General features: G+C 33.7%; 1 protein-coding gene across 1 annotated transcript; it reads left to right on the top strand.

Moving 5' to 3' along the window:
• Window positions 1-15,864: 15,864 nt before the first annotated feature.
• On the top strand, window positions 15,865-19,112 carry LOC145088824 (putative methyltransferase PMT15). The gene is made up of 6 exons (XM_079027235.1): window positions 15,865-16,603; window positions 17,367-17,577; window positions 17,688-17,985; window positions 18,080-18,472; window positions 18,564-18,641; window positions 18,748-19,112. Exons 1-6 carry the CDS (start codon window positions 15,890-15,892, stop codon window positions 18,977-18,979), a joined length of 1,926 nt encoding a protein of 641 aa, XP_078883361.1. The 5' UTR covers window positions 15,865-15,889; the 3' UTR covers window positions 18,980-19,112.
• The last annotated feature ends 2,906 nt before the right edge of the window (window positions 19,113-22,018 follow it).

Below are 22,018 nucleotides of genomic sequence, written 5' to 3' on the forward strand. Positions count from 1 at the left end.
CTTATTCCTATTACCACAATATTCTTTAAAAATATATCACTTATAGCAATGTTATCCAAATATAGATTAATAGAACAATTTTCTTTCTTATACTTTAAATTTCATATTTTATGGTTTGATCGGAGAAAATAAAGTATTAGTGGTTCAACCATACTATTGCCAAAAGATCTATTACTTTTACAGCAAGTCGCTATGGGTTTTTTTTTACGTTATTTCTAATTTTTTATAGTGGTTGTTGACTCATCTAAAATGTTGATTATGAAAGATATGAACGAGAATGGAAGCTATTTCCGAAATTACTCTGTTGACAATAGCAATAGATTTTGACTAAATTTGCCAAAGTAGTGTAACTTACAATCAATTTTAGTTTTTTCAATTCAATCTGTTAAGTTCCTTTATAACCATTTTGTAATATAGTGTAATTTTAGGTTTCACAAGTTCATTTTTGAAACTCATAATTATAAAAAATGTTATCTTTTATTTACTGCAAACATAAATTATGGATTTCATTTTCCTAAAGATTTACATTTGTTCTTTATTATTATTATTTTTTCGTTTTACAATAAAAATCTACATCTCACTGCATTCCAAATTATGTTTTCTTGAAGAACAAGAGTAGTTAAATACCCAGAGGTCAGTGACGAAATTGCTTCTACATCAATTTTGAATGTTGGGTCGAGGTATTATATTTCAAAAAATTATGTGTAACTACATTTTGATTTGATGGAAATATTATGAATTTAAAAAAAGTGAATGACTTGTAAGGGTAATTAACTTTGCGTTTTGTACATATCTAGTCACTAAGTTTATTTTTGTGTTCGATATATCATTGAATTTGTTGAAATTGGTAAAAAATGACCAATATGACCATAATCGTGGCTTCTTCCGGTTTCTGATGTTTTTTTAGCCAAACATAAGTTTTCTGACCATCTTTGAATTTTTCGGTCATTTTCTCCAACCAACTTTGAATTTTCTGGCAATCTTATTCATAATTCACGAAACAAAAACCCTTGAAATTCAAAATCATGTTCTTAAAAACTAGAAACAAAACCCTTGAAATGAAAATCATTTGAAGGGGGATGAACATGTTCCTGAAATCGAAGTTGTTTTTCCATAATCATTTGAAGGGTTTTTCAAAAATCAGAAATTGTTCATGAACTTAAAATAAGAACGTTTTTTGAATCACGTTCCTAGCCTGTGTTTTCATCAGATTTTGAGTTTGAGTTTGAAAAACCCTAACATTGTTTTGTATCATATTTTGAGTTTGATTTTGAGTCTGGAAACCCTAAACTCACGAAGAATCAACGAAGAATATGGTATCTAGAAATATGATGCAAAAGGCTTGCGTTTGAATTTGCAAATCGGTTCTGAAATCGGATTTTTAGTTCGGGCTTAAGACTTATGAAATTGTTAATAATCTTTAATGATAACACAATACTTTTTAATCTTAATCTAAACATAAATTCTATTCAAGTACCTAAAAAACTACATTATGGTGTTCCTGTTTTACAATATTAGAAAAATAAATAAAAAACTTCATACCTTTTTTTGCAACTTTTTCATAAATTACATGAAAAGATCTATCAATCATTTTGTGGTCAAGGATTTAATCTCCTTCATCATACCAAAACATAGTATATTAATGATTCATTATTCATGTTTCATTCGAGCCAATTGCAAGGTTTCTAGGATGAGGATCAACATGAAAGAAACCGGTTGGTATCTACATAAAATAAGAAAAATATGTTAAAAATTCAGTAAAAAATAAAAGCATTTTTTATTTTTTTTAATGAGCGTGTTCATCTGAGTGTTGGGCGTCTTAGTTTGGGAGTTTTTTGATAGTCTTTTTTAGTCCAAAAGAAAAGTTCTATTTTATTTTCGAGACAAAATTATAAAATTATTTGACCACTTCTATTTTTTATGATCATACAGATAAATGTTGACCATTTTTTTTTTATTATTTTAACAACTACTCAATCAAACTGAATTCTGGAACTAATAACTCACCTAATATTTTTTGACGACAACTTCTCTGTCTATTCTATCGTTTTCTACAACTAAAAGCAAATACAAAAAGATATATATTTAACTATCATATTACTTGTTCCATCACTAACAACAAAAAAATCTAGCAAGAAACATATTTAAAGATTGAATTGCTACCTGATGCAAATCGACTCCTTTTTTTATTCTCTTTTTTGTTTATCTTCATTTGTTGATACCATAAAAAATGGTATTTGCAAGATGGTGTTATATGTTCTTGAGGTACTGAATGCCAGTTGACATCAAGAACACATATCATAATTGTGTTCAACAAAAACCCAAAATCAACATCAAGATAGCCCTGAAGAAAAAAGGAAGCACACAAAATCTATATATATATATATATATATATATATATATATATAAACAAAAAATTGTGAAAAAAATGAGGGAAAAGAAGAAAACAGTAACAAAAATCGTATAAAATGCAAAACAAGAGGTTGAAGTGGTGTAGAAAACAAACCTATGAATAAATCAAAAAGGCGAACGCGTTAACTGTGTGTGTATGTCGTCTTTCTAGTTTATCCAACAGATAGAAAAAGGAAGGCGGAGAAAGAGCGACGATTCCCTTAATTCCTGAAAGCAAGTGTAGAAATTAGGTTTTTTTCATCGAAATTGAGAAATAAACACAGAAATCGAAACATAACAAATCAATTATAAGTTGTTATGCGGAGAAACAAATAACTGACTGGAAGAAGGAGAGCCCTAAGGTGAAACGCAAGAAATATGAAGAAAGGGAAGGAGACGAAATAAATGAATGCTTGCGGTTGTGATGATAAGATGAAAGGGATTCAAGGTTACATAAGGAGGAATCAAAGAGATAAGATTATGGATTGTCTGCGCATACAGACATGGGAAGAGAAATTGTATCTGGATTCGAGATCGTAGAACGGGGAATCGATTGAATTGTTGTGAAAGAAGACGTAAGCGTCATTGAAATTAGTGGGAGAATCTTTCTTATGTATCTTCCAACACCATTAATCTTCATATTTTCTTCCTTGCAATAAATTGAAAATAAAATAATGTATGTGTTAATGATTTTCAAACAAGAACAAAAGAAACAAGTAATGAGGGGTGAGGTTGACCAAATGATAATATCCTAATTTTAAAAATAATTTTATTTTTGGTGAGATTTAATTGTCATTAATAGATTTCCTAATTTTAAAAGTAATTTTATTTTTGGTGAGATTTAATTGTCATTAATAGATTTCCTAATTTTAAAAATAATTTTATTTTTGATTAGATTTAATTGTCATTAATAGATTTCCTGATATTAAAAGTAATTGTCATTAATAGATTTCATAAAATTGGTGGACAAAAAAAAGGTTGACCAAATGATGATATCAACATAACGATCTAAAGGTGGAAAAGATATGAATGAAATACAATCAATGACTCTGATTGTTGAAAGTGATGTCATAAAGTTTCTTTTTTAATAATATTTAAAGATTTTGTGTAATTGTTAACTATTATCATAATTTGTTAATTAAAAAAAACTTATTTAATCATTTTTTTAATTTTAGTTATGATAATTATTTAAGATATCAACTAGTGTATATAGAGAATAGAGTAACGTAATTTTGTATATAAACTTGTGTTACTTTTAACTATCATTAACGATTACGATTATAATGGAGACTAATTATTTTAAAGATAAAGATGGTTTCTACACGTCCTATTTTTTATTTCGTTTTTTGTTTTGTTACATATCTAATCCATACTAGTACTACAATTCTAACATAAACAGTGAAAGATTTGACATTGCAAATATAAAAGAAAAAGCAAAACACATAATTAAGTAATAGATATGTGACATATACTTTTTCATGGGTCATTGGGGAAAGAGAGAAGAAATTTGAATAGTAAAATACGATATTTGGGATGGCATAAAACATCTAAGTATCTATATTAATATCAATTGATATTGTGAGGTCAACGTGGGGTGCATGAAGGAAGAATAGCATGGCCGAAATTAACAATAAATCAAAATTTAAGATTTTCTCAATATTTATTTACGATTTTATTTATTATTCATTTTTTTATTTGTATATTTGTTATCCAAGAAACAAAAGCATGATAAAACAATAAGAGTATATTAATATCAATTGATATTGTGAGGTCAACGTGGGGTGCATGAAGGAACAATAGCATAACCCAAATTAACGATAAATCAACATTTAAGATTTTCTCAATATTTATTTATTATTTTACTTATTATTCATTTATTTATTTGTATATTTGTTATCCAAGAATCAAAAGGATGATAAAACAAGAAGACAATCCAACGAAAAACATAACTTTTATCTTTTAAACACGGATAATTACTTGTGAGTAATCAATTTTAGGTTTGTACATACTATTCATCATTAAATTTATTGTTGTGTTTGATACACCATTGAATATATTGAAATTGTTCAAAAAATTACCAATATGACCGATAATAATGAGTTTTTTCGGGTTCCGTCATCTTTTCATCCAAACATGAGTTACGGCGAGCCTCATCTTGTTCTTCATCTTTTGACTCAACCTAGATGTCGATCCATCATCAAACACACAATTTGCAATTCAATTTCAAGAAGTTGGAAAAGGGGGTGAGGGTGAGTAAGGGTGAACATTTGGGCCCCCGGACCTAATAAACATCAACATGTCCGGTCCAAGATCCACCAATCTTTGCAAACTGATCTATAGTCTGGTTCGGTTTAAATGTTCACTCCTAGTTGAAAGTACATACATGCACAACAAATACCAATCCATGTTCACCATTTTAATAGGGCCACACACAAACTTACAAATGAATCGATGAAAGGGGTGGGGTTTCGATTATTAAAACCAAGATGCAAGAACTGATTTGTAGATACAAAATTAGATGAGTTAGGTCAATGTTATGAGCTATCATTTTAGGGTTTTATATGATTGTAGCCTTGTATTCCGAATTTTTCATTTCTATTTAACGAAATTATGTTAATTTTCCTTTTATTTAATCCTAAAAAGAACTTAAATGAAAATGAAAAATAACAGATAATTCAACTACAAATACAACTTATAACATTTCAGATTCTAGAGGACATTTGACGGTTTTCATATAGGTCGCACTTGCGTTCTCCAGGTTAAAGTTTTTTGGCAACTCAAGAAAAATGAGTAGTTTGCCCGTTGATTAAAATTGACTTATATTTGGAGATATGTATAAATTGATGCTAATACCCTTAATAAATGTTATTATAAACACACGACACACAAACACAAGGGTGTTGTCGTAACTTGAGTTAGAAATAGATTTACTTCAGGATTCTTGAAAAAGCATTTATGTTATTTGCTAATGTCTAATGATCGTCAACACCAGTCTTTGGTAATTTCATCACCTTAGAAAGTTGAACAATAACATCAGTGGGGAGAGAAGTATAAACATCATATATGTATGGAACTAAGAAAATTAATAGCTACAATAAAAAAATGCAAAATAGCTTGAAGGAATAATTGTTTTTGAAAGGTTATTTATTTATTTATTTTTAAATAACCTGTTGCAATGAGTCAAATGTAATTCCCACAAGTGTTTTAGGACCCTCCTACACCAATCATATTATTATTACAAATCAATAAAACATTAACTCAAAGAAAATATAAAAAGTTGTAATTTTTTTGAAAAAAACATGAAACTTACTGGAAGATCATTAACAAATCGATTAATAACACTAAAAGCTCCAAATGTAGCATTAATTTGTATTGCATTAATTGATACATCAATAAGAAGGGAAAAAGACAACTGACATTAGTTCCCGAACCTAAGAAGGGTATAAATTAAAAAGATATAGTATTGAAGGTACTCATATGGGACACGATCGTCCAACTAATAAAACAAAAAACGTTGTTTACAAAGAGGTCTTTCATCGGTTATAGATATTCAAACATTTCATTGTTTTTTTCATTGTTACCAATAAAACTAATTCTATTTCTGTTACTTTCTTTTTAATTATTGTGCCAACTTTTTATACTTTTATATGTATTTTTTATATGTTCCCCGCGTTTTATGCGTGTCATAATCTAGTTTATAAATACATTTAATTTTATTCATGTACAAGTCACACATAAAGGTTATTGCATGATTTGATTACAATAGATGTTTATTTTAAATTTCATTCAAATTAATCACACAACTTTGGGCGTGTTCGGCACGCAACTTTTGAAAGCTTCTAGCTTCTAGCTTTTAAGAAAAAGTTTCGTTCGGTGACAGAAGCGTTTAGCTTTTAGCCTAAACAAAAAGCTCCAAAATCAAAAGCTACAAGTAGCTTTCAACAAAAAGTTCCAAAATCAAAAGTTACCCGCTACCCGCTATCAACTAGTTTTGCCAAACACGCCCTTTATACATCAATTTAATATGGAAATTATTATTTTATAGTTAATGTGTTGAGATTATTTTAGTTTCCATATATTTATCTTTATTTACATTTTCTTGTTCTACAATAATTAGAATCTTTATCTAACTCATGTACTTATCTTTAGTCTCATATCCTATAAAATGATCCTTGTGATGGGTTAAAGGAATAAGAAAAACAGGAAAACAATTTTACTCTTTCAAGTTTATTATGGTATCAGAGCAAAACCTAAGAATCAAGTCTTAGTGTTTGTCTACAATGTCTGGCGGTGAATAACCAGGTTCGTCCAAAAGTGAAAAATCCATTCTCGATATGTCTTCGCCTTACTTCTTCACCAATTCCAATCATCCAGGACAAAACTTCGTAGTAGAAAATCTCCTACGTGATGGAAATTATGACGATTTGGAAAACGAGATGTCAAATGCTCTTTTTGCCAAGACCAAAATAGGGTTCGTTGATGGAACCTTACTGATGCCACAAGAAGATTCAAACAAATTTACCAACCGGAAAATATGTAATGCAGTGGTGCGTGGATGGCTAGTGAGCTCCATGGAGAAGGAGATAAAGAGCACTCCTCAAGCATATGAATTAGGACGGATGATTACTACCATATAACAAAAGAACTTGTTTGTCTCATCATATTACACAAATCTAATAAGCATTTGGGGGGATAAAATTCAGTTCATAAGCCAAATCCCCAATTATACATGTAAAGGGTATTAATGCGAAATCAACAAAGAGATCACCAGACTTTATGATATATAACGCCTTTACGTCTTTTTATGGGGTTAAACGAAGAGTTCAATATAGTAAGAACACAAATCCTTAGTAGAAGCCCTTTACCCACCTTAAATGTAACATACCAGCTTACTAGCCAAGATGAACAGCAGCGACAAATTGGAATGACACATAATTCCAGTTCATAAGTTGTGACATTCCAAACGACGAAAATGTCCATTTCTCTGCAAATCAGTAAATCTGGATCACAATCAAGCGTTAAGAAAGACAATCAAAGAAGGCCATATGATAAGTAGTGTACACATTATCAAAAACCCAGTCAAATGGCGAAAGGTTGTTTCAAACTAATTAGATATCTAGAGCGGAGGAACACAAAAAGTACAAATACAAAGAATTAGACCGAAAAACAAAAAATGCAAGTTATAGCAGCAGCAGCCGTGGAAGAAGGGGTTCTTAAACAATCACTAAGGAAGAATGTGATGATATCATGAGAATGCTTAGGGCGTCGAAAAGTATTGATAACCCTCCTAAAGCTAAAATGAGTGGTAAGAATAATCCGAAAGCATACATGACTAGTAAGATTAAAACTCCAATTTCTTGGATTATTGATTCTAGAGCAAGTGAGCATATAAATCCTCATAAATAATGGTTAAAAGACCTTAAAACCAATCAAGATAGTTGTTTTGGTACTATACCTAATGATGCATTTGTCCTTATTAAACACATTGGCGCTATACATCTCACTGATGGTTTTGATTTGAAAGATGTATTAAATGTTCCAAATTTCAATTGCAATCTACTTTCCGTAAGTTGCCTTTCAAATGAAATATGTGTTAACGTTCATGCCTAAAATGTGTAACAACCTGTTTATTTAATAAATAAATAAACAAATTAAGGAATGATTAATAGCCCTAAAAGTAAAATAGTGTAGCGAGGAGTTAGTTTTGGGGGTTAAAAGTTATAATTGAGAGTTTGGGGGTTAAAATGTAATTTTCGGATTAGTTGTAAAGAATTTTGAAGGTTGAGGGTTGTTTAGTAAATTATGGGCTTATTATGAAAGGATATTCGAAGACAGGGATTGAATGGTAAATATCGGATTATAAGTTGAAAATATTTTATGGGGCCAGGGGCTAAAGTGTAAGTTTTGGGCTTAAGTTGAAAGAAAAGGGGGAAGGAGGGATCAAATCTGTCATTATAGGATACATTTATATGGGGCTCGGGGTATATAAGACCCGTCACCTGGTAACCCTAACCCTAACTCAACAAGGCAGTTGCCATCATCGAAAGTCCTCCAGCCACCACTCTCACCTCATCTCCCTTCCAGCCACCGCAGCCTCCTAGCCACCGTGAAGTCAACCGCTGGAGTCGATCCTATTCTACGTTAGAAAGAGGGGAAGGCAGTTGAAAGTTGTTGTAAACCGCCTTTAGTCGTCACCACTCCTCCGTCATCTTCCTTTTCCCGTTGCCGTCATCTGCAGGCGAACGATGCTCGTCACCGGTGCTACCCCAATCGTTCATCTCCACCTTCTGTCTAGTAGATGTTGTAGTGGAGCCGCTGCCATCGCAAACTGCCACTGCTGCCCGCTATCTCACGCCAATGCCGCCCCAGCGGCTGTTCCTTTCCGTTGCCGACTTCCGTTCGCTGCTCGCCACCAAGTGGGGTTTGTTCAAATTAGCGTGCAATGTTGTTGCTGATTATGTTTGTTGTGTGTGTGATAGCTTAGCCGGAGATCGAGAGAAAAACCCACCATGGCAGCCGACCATGGTGGTTGTTGCCATGAAACCCCTTTTCTGCCACCACAAGTTACCGTGAGGTGGTGGCTATGTGAGTGAATCCTTGCATGAGTGTGTTTTTGAAGTTGTTTGCACAGTATATGGCTGGAAAACCCACAGCCACCGTGAGGTAGTGGTTACCGCCATGTACCACCGTCGGCCTCCACAAGGGTGGTTGTGTGTGTGTTTGTATTAGTGAGTGTGTGTGTTATTTTGAGATTTTTCATTGTAATGTTGTAATCAATGATGTAATAATGAAAAGAAAACTCAAAAACAACACCGTAGGGTGGTGGCTGCCGCCTCTTGCCGCCACCGGCCGCCGTGTTGGGTGGTGGTGTGCTTTGCATGTGTTTGGATTACTTTTGGGATGCTTGTACTTGAGTGGACTAGAACCCTAACCACCACCGTGAGGTGGTGGCCGCCGCCGCGAGCCGCCGTTGACCACCATTACATGAGGTGGTAGTGGGTAGTGCCCAACTTGTGAAACCCTAGTAGGCCTAATGAAACCCTAATGGACCTAAGGACTTAGCTTTTGGGCCTAATTGGGTTGTGAGGGGTTAGAAACCTTAATTAGGGTTTAGAAAACCCTAATTTTGGATTTATGGGCCTTGGACTTATCGAGACCCACATTTAGGGCATTGGAATGAAATTGTGAATTACACCCGATCACACCATATGATTTATCTAGTAGATTGATGAACTTAATAGATTAAGTCCTTAACGGGTTAAGTAAGAAACACTTAACCCTAATCGTCATTTTATGTGAAAACCCTAATTTCATTTGGGCCTTGAGTTGGGCCTTTCTAGTGGGCTTTGGTGACTGAGCTATTGATGGGCCATCCAAGAACAAGCATATGGACTAGAATATATGGATTGGGTTTAAGATAAGGCCCGTTGGACAGGCTTGGGCCTAATTGGGAAAATTGGGCCATTGATGGGCCATAACCGGGCCTTGATGATTATGAGATATTAGACCATCAGAGTGTCAAGTGTTGGACCAAGAATAAATGGTTGGGCCTTAAGGCAAGACCATGTAGAGGTTTGGGTCCAATTTGGAAAATTGAGCCAGAGTTGGGCCTTGGTTCATTATTAGACCTTTGGGCCTTTGGATTGGGCCTTGGGCTTGAATCAAGCTAAGATAAGGCTAAAGTAGTCTTTTACCCCAAGCATGGACTTATGGATATGTGTTGGAATCCAATTATTAATTGGGTGTTATTTTGATGATTGACAGATTCGGGAATCTATCATCCAACGACTAGGGTTTTGTCAGTGGGACCAATGTTTTAAAAACCGGTTTTTTAGTTGAACCAGTATGGTGACCGGTTCTCGGTTCAACCGGTTTGACCGCCGGGTGAACCGGATTCTATATTTTTCATGTTTTTAACTTTTTTTTTATTTTCCTACACATACAATACATTTATAAATCATGAATTTGATGTTTACAAGTTCAAACATTAAAAATACGCATAAAAATAAATTGTAGATGAATCCAAATATACTAAAATAACACATAACCATAAGTTTTAGTGTTTTACATTAATCCATATACGTTAAAAAGAAAAATAAAGTATAATACCGAAATAAAATATAGTTTTAAATAAATATAAACACATAAAAAATTTTATAATATTTGTCATATATTTTTATTTAGAGAAAACTAAATAGATTTGAAAAAAAAATCACCAAAGTTTATTATGTAAATGGTTCTTTTTTATTGTTTTTATTCGGTTTAACCGGTTCACCCAGTTTATTTTGACCGGTTCAACCGGATTTTTCAAAAAACCGGCCGGTTAAATCCGGTTCAGAAATCAATATAAAATCGGTGATAGTTGAACCGCTCCCTCCTCCAGTTCCCGGTCCAACCGGTTCGACCGGCCGGTTCAAACCGGTTTTTAAAACACTGAGTGGGACTTCAGCAGTGTGAGGTGAGGTTTCCTCCAGTAGGAACGGGTCGAAGGTACTAATGTCGGCCTGTTTATGTATGTTAGCATATGTCGGACTTAGGTCTGATGTCGGGGTAAGCTCGATGCAGACTATGTGTTCCGGGCTTCGGTCCGATGTTGGGGCGGCCCCGAGAAGTATATATGTATGCTTGATGTCTTTTTGATTCATGCATGTTATGTGTTATGTGTTCCAGGCCTAGGTCTGATGTCGGGGCAAGCCCGATGCATGTTAGCTTATATGTTAGTTGTTATGTGTTTCGGGCTTCGGTCCGATGCCGGAGTAAGCCCGATGTATGTTATATGCTTATGTTATATGCTTATGTTATGTGTTTATGAGATATGATATGTTGTGTGTATGCCGGGGTAATCCCGATGCCGGGGCGAGCCTGATGTTGGGTTCGTCCCGTTGCAGTTAGGCGGTGTCCCAAAGTTATGTTACATGTTATTGATGGGTTTGAGCCATAAGAACTTTCCTATGTGCACATGCAAACCCTAATTGCTTGGATCTAGGTTTCTCTAATTGAACATGCATTGAATCCAAGACTTACAATACTAGATCTAATGTAAACAATTGAATCTAATCATATGAATTTGGATCTAGAACAATACCTTGGATTACTTGCTTGATACTTCTTCTTCTTGGAGCTTAGAGTCATAATTGTCACTCCTCTAATGGCTTACAAACACCAACTAGCAAGAATATGATCTTGAGAGAGAAAGAGAGAGAGAGAGAGGAGGGTGAGAAATCGGCTCTAGGGTTCCTTGCCTTGCATGAGTGCCGATTTCCCTCACCCTAGGGATCTATTTATACTATGAGCTACTAGGGTTTCACTTTAAACCCTAATTGAATAACTTAGGCCCTAAGCAACCCAAGATCCTCCTAGATATTAGGCTTGGACGCTTTTAAGGTTCCCAAACCCTAAATTTCGTCCACCCTCATATACATAAGGATACATAGCCCTAAACACAACTATCACACATTTGACAGTTTATGCCCCTTTATTTAATTAACCTCTTTAAGTCACCAAATTAATTCTTAATTAATATATGACTTATATTAATCAAATAACAATATTATTCCTTTAATATATTATTCTCATAATATATTAACAATAATATCTCTTCTCTCTTAACAAATCATCCTATCAAGTTGCTATGGTGAAGGCAACCCAAAAGGACCATGCACAACCGGGTCAAGTACTTACCAAATATAGTTATAGCCTTAGACACTAATCCAACAGTCTCCCACTTGGATAAGTCTAGTAACTATATATGAAAACACAAACCGATTAGCAATCGTAGCTCTCAAAGACGCTGTCAACTCTGGTCTTATCAGTCTCCTGTCCTTTAGATAAGGGATCGTACAGTCCTCTGTTTAGATATTATGCAGACAATCTCATGAAACTTATTGTCCAACAATTGGTTTCTCGATCTCAGATTCATTTGACATAGAACTTTATTGAACACATCAATTCAGTCCTGACCGGGCCCGGCACATAAGTCAAATCAAATCATCGAGCGGTCGTGATATCGCTTTTATTCTCGTAGGATAAAAGTAACAGATAAACTTCGACTTATATGCATTTACTATCTACTAATCAATTATACACAACAATGCGTTTTATAACATCAATTTACTGATGCGGTTTCGCATTATCAATGCACAACCAATTAATAAACAATAAACCATATATCTTGGTTTTAAGACCATATGATATTATCATCTTACGATCACTCGTGTCACATTCCATAAAGTGATTCCAGCAAGTGCGGGTTTATTCCAATGCTCAAAACTTGTTCTTAAGCACTCATGAACGTTGTAGCAAATCTTTGCTATGTCTAATACCCTTTTAGACAATCTACACACCAATTCATGACAATCTTCATTCATACCTACTTCCAACATATGAACGCTTGTGGACCATTCGAATAATTCAATTATTTTTAATAACTTAATCATTCAGGAAGTCAAAACATGCAAAGTGAAACAATAATTAAACAGTTAACATAAGACAGTATCTTTACTCATAAATAATACTCTTTTATTTAATCATCAGATGTCAATTACATTTATCTATTACATGTTTCAAAACTATCTAATCTAAACTAATAACGTCTTTCAGCCCAATGCTCTTAGCGTGCTGCAAATGCTTAACCCTACTCAGTCCCTTCGTAAGCGGATCTGCTGGATTATCCTCTGATGATACCCTCTTCACTACGAGTTGTCCTTCTTCTACTCGATGTCTAATAAAGTGATATTTTCTGTCGATATGCTGAGATCTACCATGATCCCTCGGTTCCTTGGTCAAGGCAACCGCTCCCTCATTATCACAGAAAATTTCCATCGGCTCCTTTATGGTAGGCACAAATGCAAGATCACCAACGAAGTTCTTCAACCACATCGCATCCTTTGACGCTTCGCTTGCTGCAATGTACTCTGATTCGCATGTCGAATCAGATACGGTAAGTATTCTGACTAAGTCCTATTAGTCTCTTACTTCTTTCTCTCACTATTCTTATTCCCAAAATATAGGAAGCCTCTCCGAGGTCCTTCATAGCGAAGCACTTCCCGAGCCAGAACTTAACTTCCTGCAAATTCGGGATGTCGTTTCCTATGAGCAGTATGTCATCGACATACAGAATGAGGAAGCTAACTATACTCCCATTGGCCTTGACATATACACATGATTCATCTTCACTTCGTACAAATCCAAACTCTTTGAATTTCTCATCGAAGCAAAGATTCCATCTACGAGACGCTTGCTTAAGTCCATAAATGGATTTCTCAAGCTTGCACACTCTATTGGGATGCTTCGGATCGACAAAACCCTCTGGCTGAGCCATGTAAACATCCTCAGCCAACTTCCCATTAAGGAAAGCGGTCTTGACATCCATCTGCCATATCTCATAATCATGAAATGCGGCAATGGATAACATCACCCTAATAGACTTTATCTTAGCAACTGGTGAGAAGGTCTCATCATAGTCAACTCTGGGAGTTTGAGTAAAGCCCTTCGCCACCAATCGTGCTTTATACGTATGCACATTCCCATCCACGTCGGTCTTCTTCTTGAAGATCCGTTTGCACCCAACCGTCTTACGTCCGGGCACATTGTCAACCAAATTCCAAACTTGGTTGTCATACATGGACTGAATCTCGTTGTCCATCGCCTCTTTCCATTTTGCAGACTCTGGGCCTGCCATGGCTTCCTTATAGCTATTAGGTTCATCAAGATTTATTAGTGTACCATCACTAATATACGTGTCCCCTTCGGTAGTAATATGAAAACCATAAAACTGGGGTTGAACTCTAACTCTTTCGGAATGTCTAAGAGGTAAGGACTCGTCAATCGGTTCAACTGGAGTTTCCTCCTCGGGTTGAGTGTCAGCAGTAGAAGTTCCTTCATCGCTTGATTATTGAATTTCTTCAAGATCGATTTGCCTCCCACTGTCTCCTTGGCTTATGAGTCCTCGATCGGATCGAAGCATCTTGATTTTCCTGCCTAATTGATTCTCCACTTCATTTTTGAACTCTTTGAACTTTTCAAATGTTTCTGACTTGTGTTTGATTAAGTAAATATACCCATATCTACTATAATCATCGGTGAAAGTCACGTAGAAGCGGTTCCCATCCTTTGTGGTGGATCTAAAGGGCCCACATACATCGGTATGTATGAGATCCAATAAACCTTCACCCATCTCACAAGTGCCAGTGAAGGGTGACTTGGTCATCTTTCCAAATAAACAAGATTCACACGTGTTATCTTCCCTAAGGTCGAATGACTCCAACACTCCATCCTTTTGGAGTTGGGCTATGCGCTTCTTGTTGACATGTCCAAGACAACAATGCCACAAAGATGCTTTATCCATACTATTGGAAGAATCCATACACAACACATCATTTCCTAGGTTATCTACAACCATAACAGTTTCATAAATTCCATTACAAGGCATTGCTTCAAAATATAAAACACCATTTAGATAAGCATAAATAGAACCATTCTTATTATTAAACGAATGTCTAAATCCTTGTCTAGATAAACCATGAAAAGAAATGATGTTTCTTGCCATATCTGGCGAGTAACAACAATTATTTAAATCTAAATTCAACCCATTACTAAGCACTAAAGAATACACTCCAATCTTGGTCACAGGCGACGATCTTCTGTTTCCCATGATTAGATTAATTCTTTCAAGCTCCACATCCCTATTTCTTCCTAGTCCCTGCAAATCAGAACAAATGTTGTAACCACACCTTATATCAAGAACCCAAGAAATAACATGAGATAGAATCCATGAACACCTAGTTAGTTGTTAGTTTAGAACTTCTATGTTAGCCAAATGGGCTAGCCTCAACTTGTATTATAAAATGATTTTTGTAATTGATTTTTGGAATAAAAAAATAGAAAAATAATTTTTTCAAATTTATTATAATGTCAATGAAATAATTATTTTTAACATATATTTACCAAAAAATTATAATATAATTATATTATGCGCCACTGAGTTAACAAATAATGTATTCATATCATAGTTGTTACAAAGGCATAACTTTTTTAAAATTTGAACTCAAATATTATATATAGTAGGTAAAGAATAAAGAAAAATATAATAGAGGAATAAACGAACCTAGATCTTAAAACCGTATTAAGGGAGTTTTTTAAGTAAATATATATAGTTATATAAATATTTCACTATATAATAGAGGAACAATTTACTTCCATTGATCCTTATTTCTTTATTAATAACTTGAGAGTTTACTCGTAACACTCCGCAAGCATAATGGTTGCGACCCAGCCTAACCCAGCCTGGCCTTCTCCGGTCCACCACTCTCCATTTCTCCCATTCCAATATTATTTTATTTATGCTTATTATTTCTTAAAAAATAAAATAGAAAATTAATATTCATGTTCTAACACACTGTTTTAACTCACAACTTACGAGTTCACTCACGAGTCCTAACTCAGTTTCTGTATATATATAACTTGAAAGATCGTGACAACCTTATTGAAGACTTTAACAATGGCGGGACAAAGTACGCCGTATTACACCCCCACAACCAAACCCAACGCCACCACCAACTCCGCCCATCTCCTCCGTAAAAACAACGTTTTATTAGCTTGTCTTGTCTTCTTCCTTTGTTCTTTCTTCTACTTATTCGGCTCATGGCAACCCCGTGTCGCCACCACTTCCACTGTCACTTCCCTCCACACCTCCACCGTCAACTGTGCCTCCACCCAGTCCACCTCCTTCAACTCGACCATCGATGACACATATAAAGACCTAGACTTCTCTGCCCATCACTCCGCCGCCGCCGATGATTCCTTCACTGTAAAAACCTACCCACCCTGTTCCGTTAAGTACTCCGAATATACACCATGCACAGACCAAAAAAGATCATTGAAGTTCCCAAGAGATCGTCTTATTTACCGGGAACGACATTGCCCGGAGAAAAACGAGCTGCTTAAATGCCGTATTCCGGCGCCGTTTGGTTACAAGAATCCGTTCAAGTGGCCGACGAGTAGGGATCTCGCATGGTACGCCAATGTACCACACAAAGATCTCACCGTCGAGAAAGCCGTTCAGAATTGGATCAGGTTCGAGGGTGACCGGTTTAGATTCCCCGGCGGTGGGACCATGTTCCCTAACGGCGCTGATGCTTATATCGACGACATCGGAAAACTAATCAATCTTAAAGACGGGTCGATCCGAACCGCCATTGATACGGGTTGTGGGGTAAGATTCTTTTTTATGATCGATCCAAGCCAGCCGACCGTTTTATTTTAATAAATTTCGTATTTAAACGGAGAATTTTTTGGTGTTATTTTTAGGTAAATTGTCTCTGTCGCCTGTTTTTATAATTTCCTAAAAAACCATTCTTAAAAATGAAATTTGCCATTTTATGACAATTTTAAAGTTTTAAAATATGAAGCTACATTAAATATAGTTACATATAGAAAGTTGATGTGACAGATTTATTAATGTTGTATATCTCTTTTCTTTTGGAATATAATAAGGTTTGAAAACGTTAATGCACAGTTTTTACCTTTGACAATTTTGCAAGTAGGAACATATTAGGTACATAATTGCTGTCAATTTGATTCAGAAACAGTTATATCACAAACTTTTTGTTGTCCTTTTTGGTCCATTTACCCCACAGTTTTTATTAATTTATCTACAAGTATAATTAATGATAATTCAAAATCATGCCGTCCAGTAAGCAAATACATTGTAAAAGACAAGATTACCCGGCAATAGTGTCACGTAAAAAATATATATATAGTTCCTAGACAACGACTAAAATTACCATGCATTCAATGTAACGAATAAATCAATGTTGAGGAATGTGAAAAGCCGATCTCTGATTCATCTATATGAAACTTGAAATGTAAACAAAGTTCATATATGGAAACATTATATTTATAATCCTTGTGTAATATGGAAATAAAATTAACATATCATCGACTGTAAAAAATATTTGGTATTATGTAATTACTAGGTGGCAAGTTGGGGGGCATATCTTCTTTCAAGAAACATCATAGCGATGTCATTTGCTCCAAGGGATACACACGAAGCGCAAGTACAATTTGCTTTAGAGCGTGGTGTTCCTGCTTTGATCGGTGTTATCGCCTCCAAGAGGCTTCCATATCCTTCAAGGGCTTTCGACATGGCTCATTGTTCTCGTTGTCTCATCCCATGGGGACAATATGGTAAATTCCCCTCCACATATATATATACCCCACATGCATGTCAATTTTTTAAATATTTGCATGTCGATTTTTGATTGACCATTGACAATTGAATTAATTATATAATATAGATGGAGTGTACTTGATTGAAGTGGATCGGGTCCTCCGACCTGGTGGATATTGGATCCTGTCCGGCCCACCAATCAATTGGGAGAATCACTGGAAAGGGTGGGAAAGAACAAAGGACGATTTGAACGAAGAACAAACCCAAATTGAGAGAGTTGCAAAGAGTCTTTGTTGGAAAAAAGTGGTCCAAAAGGGCGATCTTTCGATTTGGCAAAAACCAATCAATCATTTGAACTGTAAATCAAATCGTAAAATCTCCCAAAACACGCCTCTTTGCCCGATCCAAAATCCTGATTCTGCCTGGTTCGTCTTGATCAGTTTTCCATTATATATACATAATCGATTCATTCCGAATTGAATAATATGATTAATTTCATGATCAAATTAATACTTTCAGGTATAGAGACATAGAGACATGTTTGACTCGATTGCCAGAAGTGTCAAGCAGCGATGAAGTTGCAGGTGGGGCAATTGCAAAATGGCCAGAGAGATTACACATGGTTCCTCCTAGGGTTAGCAGTGGAAGCATCGAAGGTGTATCACCGGACATTTTCCAAGAAGATGTGTTGTTGTGGAAGAAGAGAATTGCGTACTATAAAACTGTAAATAATCAGCTCGGACAACCGGGAAGATATCGTAATCTTCTTGACATGAACGCATTCCTCGGTGGTTTTGCAGCTTCACTTGTTGATAATCCTTTATGGGTCATGAACATTGTTCCCGTTGAAGCGAAAGCTGATACACTTGGTGCCATTTACGAGCGTGGACTCATTGGAACCTATCAAAGCTGGTATACACACCATATATAGATAAATCACAATCTAATCATCCTTAAAATTCGCGAATTATTACTAACAAAATTAAGTTTTTGACATATATAGGTGCGAGGCAATGTCTACTTACCCTAGGACGTATGATCTCATCCATGCAGATTCAATTTTTACCCTATACAAAGACAGGTTAGTGTTTTTACTTACTTAAGCTCTATATATCGGTCCCAAGTGTTTTATTTTTCGACTTGTTTTTAGGGTGAAAATTAAGATTATAAGTATGTGTACGTTACAGGTGTGAGATGGAAGATATAATGCTGGAAATGGACAGAATATTGAGGCCAGAAGGGAGTGTGATAATAAGAGATGACGTGGATTTATTGGTAAAAGTAAAAAGAATTGCAGACGGGTTAAATTGGGAAAGTCAAATAGTTGACCATGAAGATGGGCCATTGGAGAGAGAGAAGCTTCTTTTTGCTGTTAAATTGTATTGGACTGCTCCTGCGGATTCTGACCAACCAACCTAAAAGTCAAAATTAGTTCAATTTCCAACTTAAAAAGTTTTATTTTTTGAAATTAGATCTAAATTGTATTTTAATCTTATATTTTTCAGTTGCGATTATAAATACTATTTGAATTATTGTTTATAATTTTAGATAACGTGCCGCGTCTTTTTTCCCATTTCATAAAATATTGTTTTAAAAACATATATGAAAATATTAAAAAGTCAATTTAGACTTTAATGCCTCCGTAACTCGGCCGAATAGTCCATTAAAGCAAAATTTGATGTTATTTATTAGAGTAGAAAGTAAAAGCTATTATATTAAAGAGTAAACGATATAAGAACAATGAATATAAAATAATCTAAAGAAGTTATTTATACAAGCAAAACCGTATTTTGGAAGATTAGTTGTAACTATGTTTCACAAAAAAAAAAAAAAAAAAAAAAAAGAAACATAGAACTAAATCGAAAAAAAAAACGTTAACTTATTTTTGTGGTTTGATTATAGTCAACTGATTAACTGCTTAGTTAATAATTTTTTTTCATAACTAAAACACTCGATCGGTAGATAATTTCAAAATAAGTACAGTATATGTTTTCGAAATAATCTATCAAAAAGGCCAAAACAAAATTTAAATTTAAATTTTAACCAAAAACAATCGAGAAAGAACTACCTGCTACCAAAAGTAAATAAGGTTGTCGTCTTCTAGTTTTTTTATTTTAATAATTTTCCGACGAAAGGTTATCAATTTTGGACGCTCGACCATTGTTTCTTCTCATAATGCAAATTTACAGCGATAGAAGATATTATATTTTGATTCTTTATTTTGAATTTAAATATTTTGTGGCAAATAATAATAAGTACTTGCGATTCTTATTTCCTACAAATAATAACTAATTATCTCTTTATTTATGAAAAAAAAACAAAACTAACAAATGAATAACAAATTACGATTATTAGTTAAAATAGACATCTTTAAATTAAATGCTAAAATTGCTTGAGCCTTGATGTGATCCGCAATTCTTAATAATAGTTCAATATCAATTTTATATTTTAAATCTAAAGATCATCTTATACACCAAAAAGGTTATAACCTAGCATGTGATGTTGTCCTTAAAGATCTTTAAGGTCAATTGTTCAAATCATGTCTGGAACACGCATGCAATTAAGAATAGTTAGGATTATATTTGCTTCATCGTGATAAAAAACATCCACTTATTATACATAGCAAATATAAATTTTAAATTTTCGATTAACATAAAATATGAAGAGTAGGTGAACCAAAAAACCTAATTTCTCTGTTTCTAAGTTTTGGATTTTTTTGAACATCCTCGCTAAACATCTAACAGCATTGAACAGATTATTATCATTTCAAAACTATTTTTTGGTTGCTAAACATATAACATCATACAAAAGATCAATATAATTTCAAAGCTATTTTATGTTTAATACTTTATTACAGTTGTTTTTAATTTAAATATAATGATCGAATATCATATCACTAGTACAAACCCATTTAATAATGCTATCAAAATGTTTGTCGATCCATATTTCTTATTTTTTTATGCGAAGGTAAAATTTATAAAAATAAACAAATAAATAACTATGGTGTTTTGTTTTTAGCAATCAAAAACTAATTAAATAAACAAACGTTCCACTTATAGAAAATGAAATTAATATTTTATTGCATAGTTGTTTGATTAACGTGGAGTGGAAGATATGATTACTAGAAAAAGACTTCTAGGGAACCTCGAAACAATGTACGAGGTAAAACGTTCATTGCAGAAGGAAATTAGGCTTTCGATCAAAGTGGTTTTTTAGAAAAATATTTATGGGGTGGGTATTCTTTTAAAAATATTTATCAAATAGCCATAATTTTGATTTAACATATAGAAGGGTTCAATTGAGAAAAAAAAATTGAGAATAAAAAAATCATTCTTAACCAATCATTTAATTAATATGTAAGCATAAATGATACGGTGACAAACTTGTAAATATGATATAATAGTCTTCAATTATAGATACGTACCTGTGGAAAATTAGATAATCGTTCAAATTTATTCTTAATCGATCGTTTATCATCTAAATTTCTCCTCCAACCTTTAATAATCATCCAAATATTTTCAATTAAACTCTCGATCAATGTCATCTAGTGTTAATCAATCATCGATCTTCGTCAATAGCACGTTTATCAACACCATTCAACAATAGATAACAAAAATTCGTTTTTGATTTTTTCAATCCAACATTTAATTCTGCTTGAATACGAACATATCTTCAACATCTACAATTAATTATATTCTCAAAGTCATTAGGTCAACATTAACACCATTTAAAAAAGCTAACTTGTATGCACTCCAACTGTTTGATGAAATGCATAAACTAAATTACCATGTTATATTCACATATGAATATATTTTCGCACCTGAACAAATATATGATTATTAAAATACAAAACAAATATGCAAGTCTGTACGTTATTCATATGTGAATAATATATGAAAATTTTATATATTTGTGAAAACACCTTGTAATATTTATATGTGAATATACTGTGTAATATTTACACATGAATATACAATCTATTATTAATAAGTGAATATATCATCTAATATTCACAAATGAATATATTATGTAATATTCACATGTGATATACCATGTAATACTATGTAATATTTACATATGAAAATACAATCCAATGTTCATTAGTGAATATATCATCTAATATTCACATGTGAATATACCTTGTAATATCACATGTAAATATACAATAAAAACAACATACATATAATATTCACATATGATTATACATTCGTGTGTGAATATACCATGCGATAATTAGAATGTGATAAATTGCTATTATTATAAACTAATGATATATTTTTATTATAAACTTTTTTTTTATGTGTATTCACATGCTTGTCAGGAATGGTTATACATCAATAAATGATTAACATTTCAATCAATGGTTGGTTCATATTTCAATAGTTGACGATTGGTTGGTACAAATAAGATTATATCATTGACGAAGACGATATATTTTTATATTTATATGTAAATGTT

Source organism: Lactuca serriola, chromosome 2 (genome assembly GCF_051521515.1).
Source record: "Lactuca serriola cultivar US96UC23 chromosome 2, Lser_US96UC23_V15, whole genome shotgun sequence".
Lineage (NCBI taxonomy): Eukaryota > Viridiplantae > Streptophyta > Magnoliopsida > Asterales > Asteraceae > Lactuca > Lactuca serriola.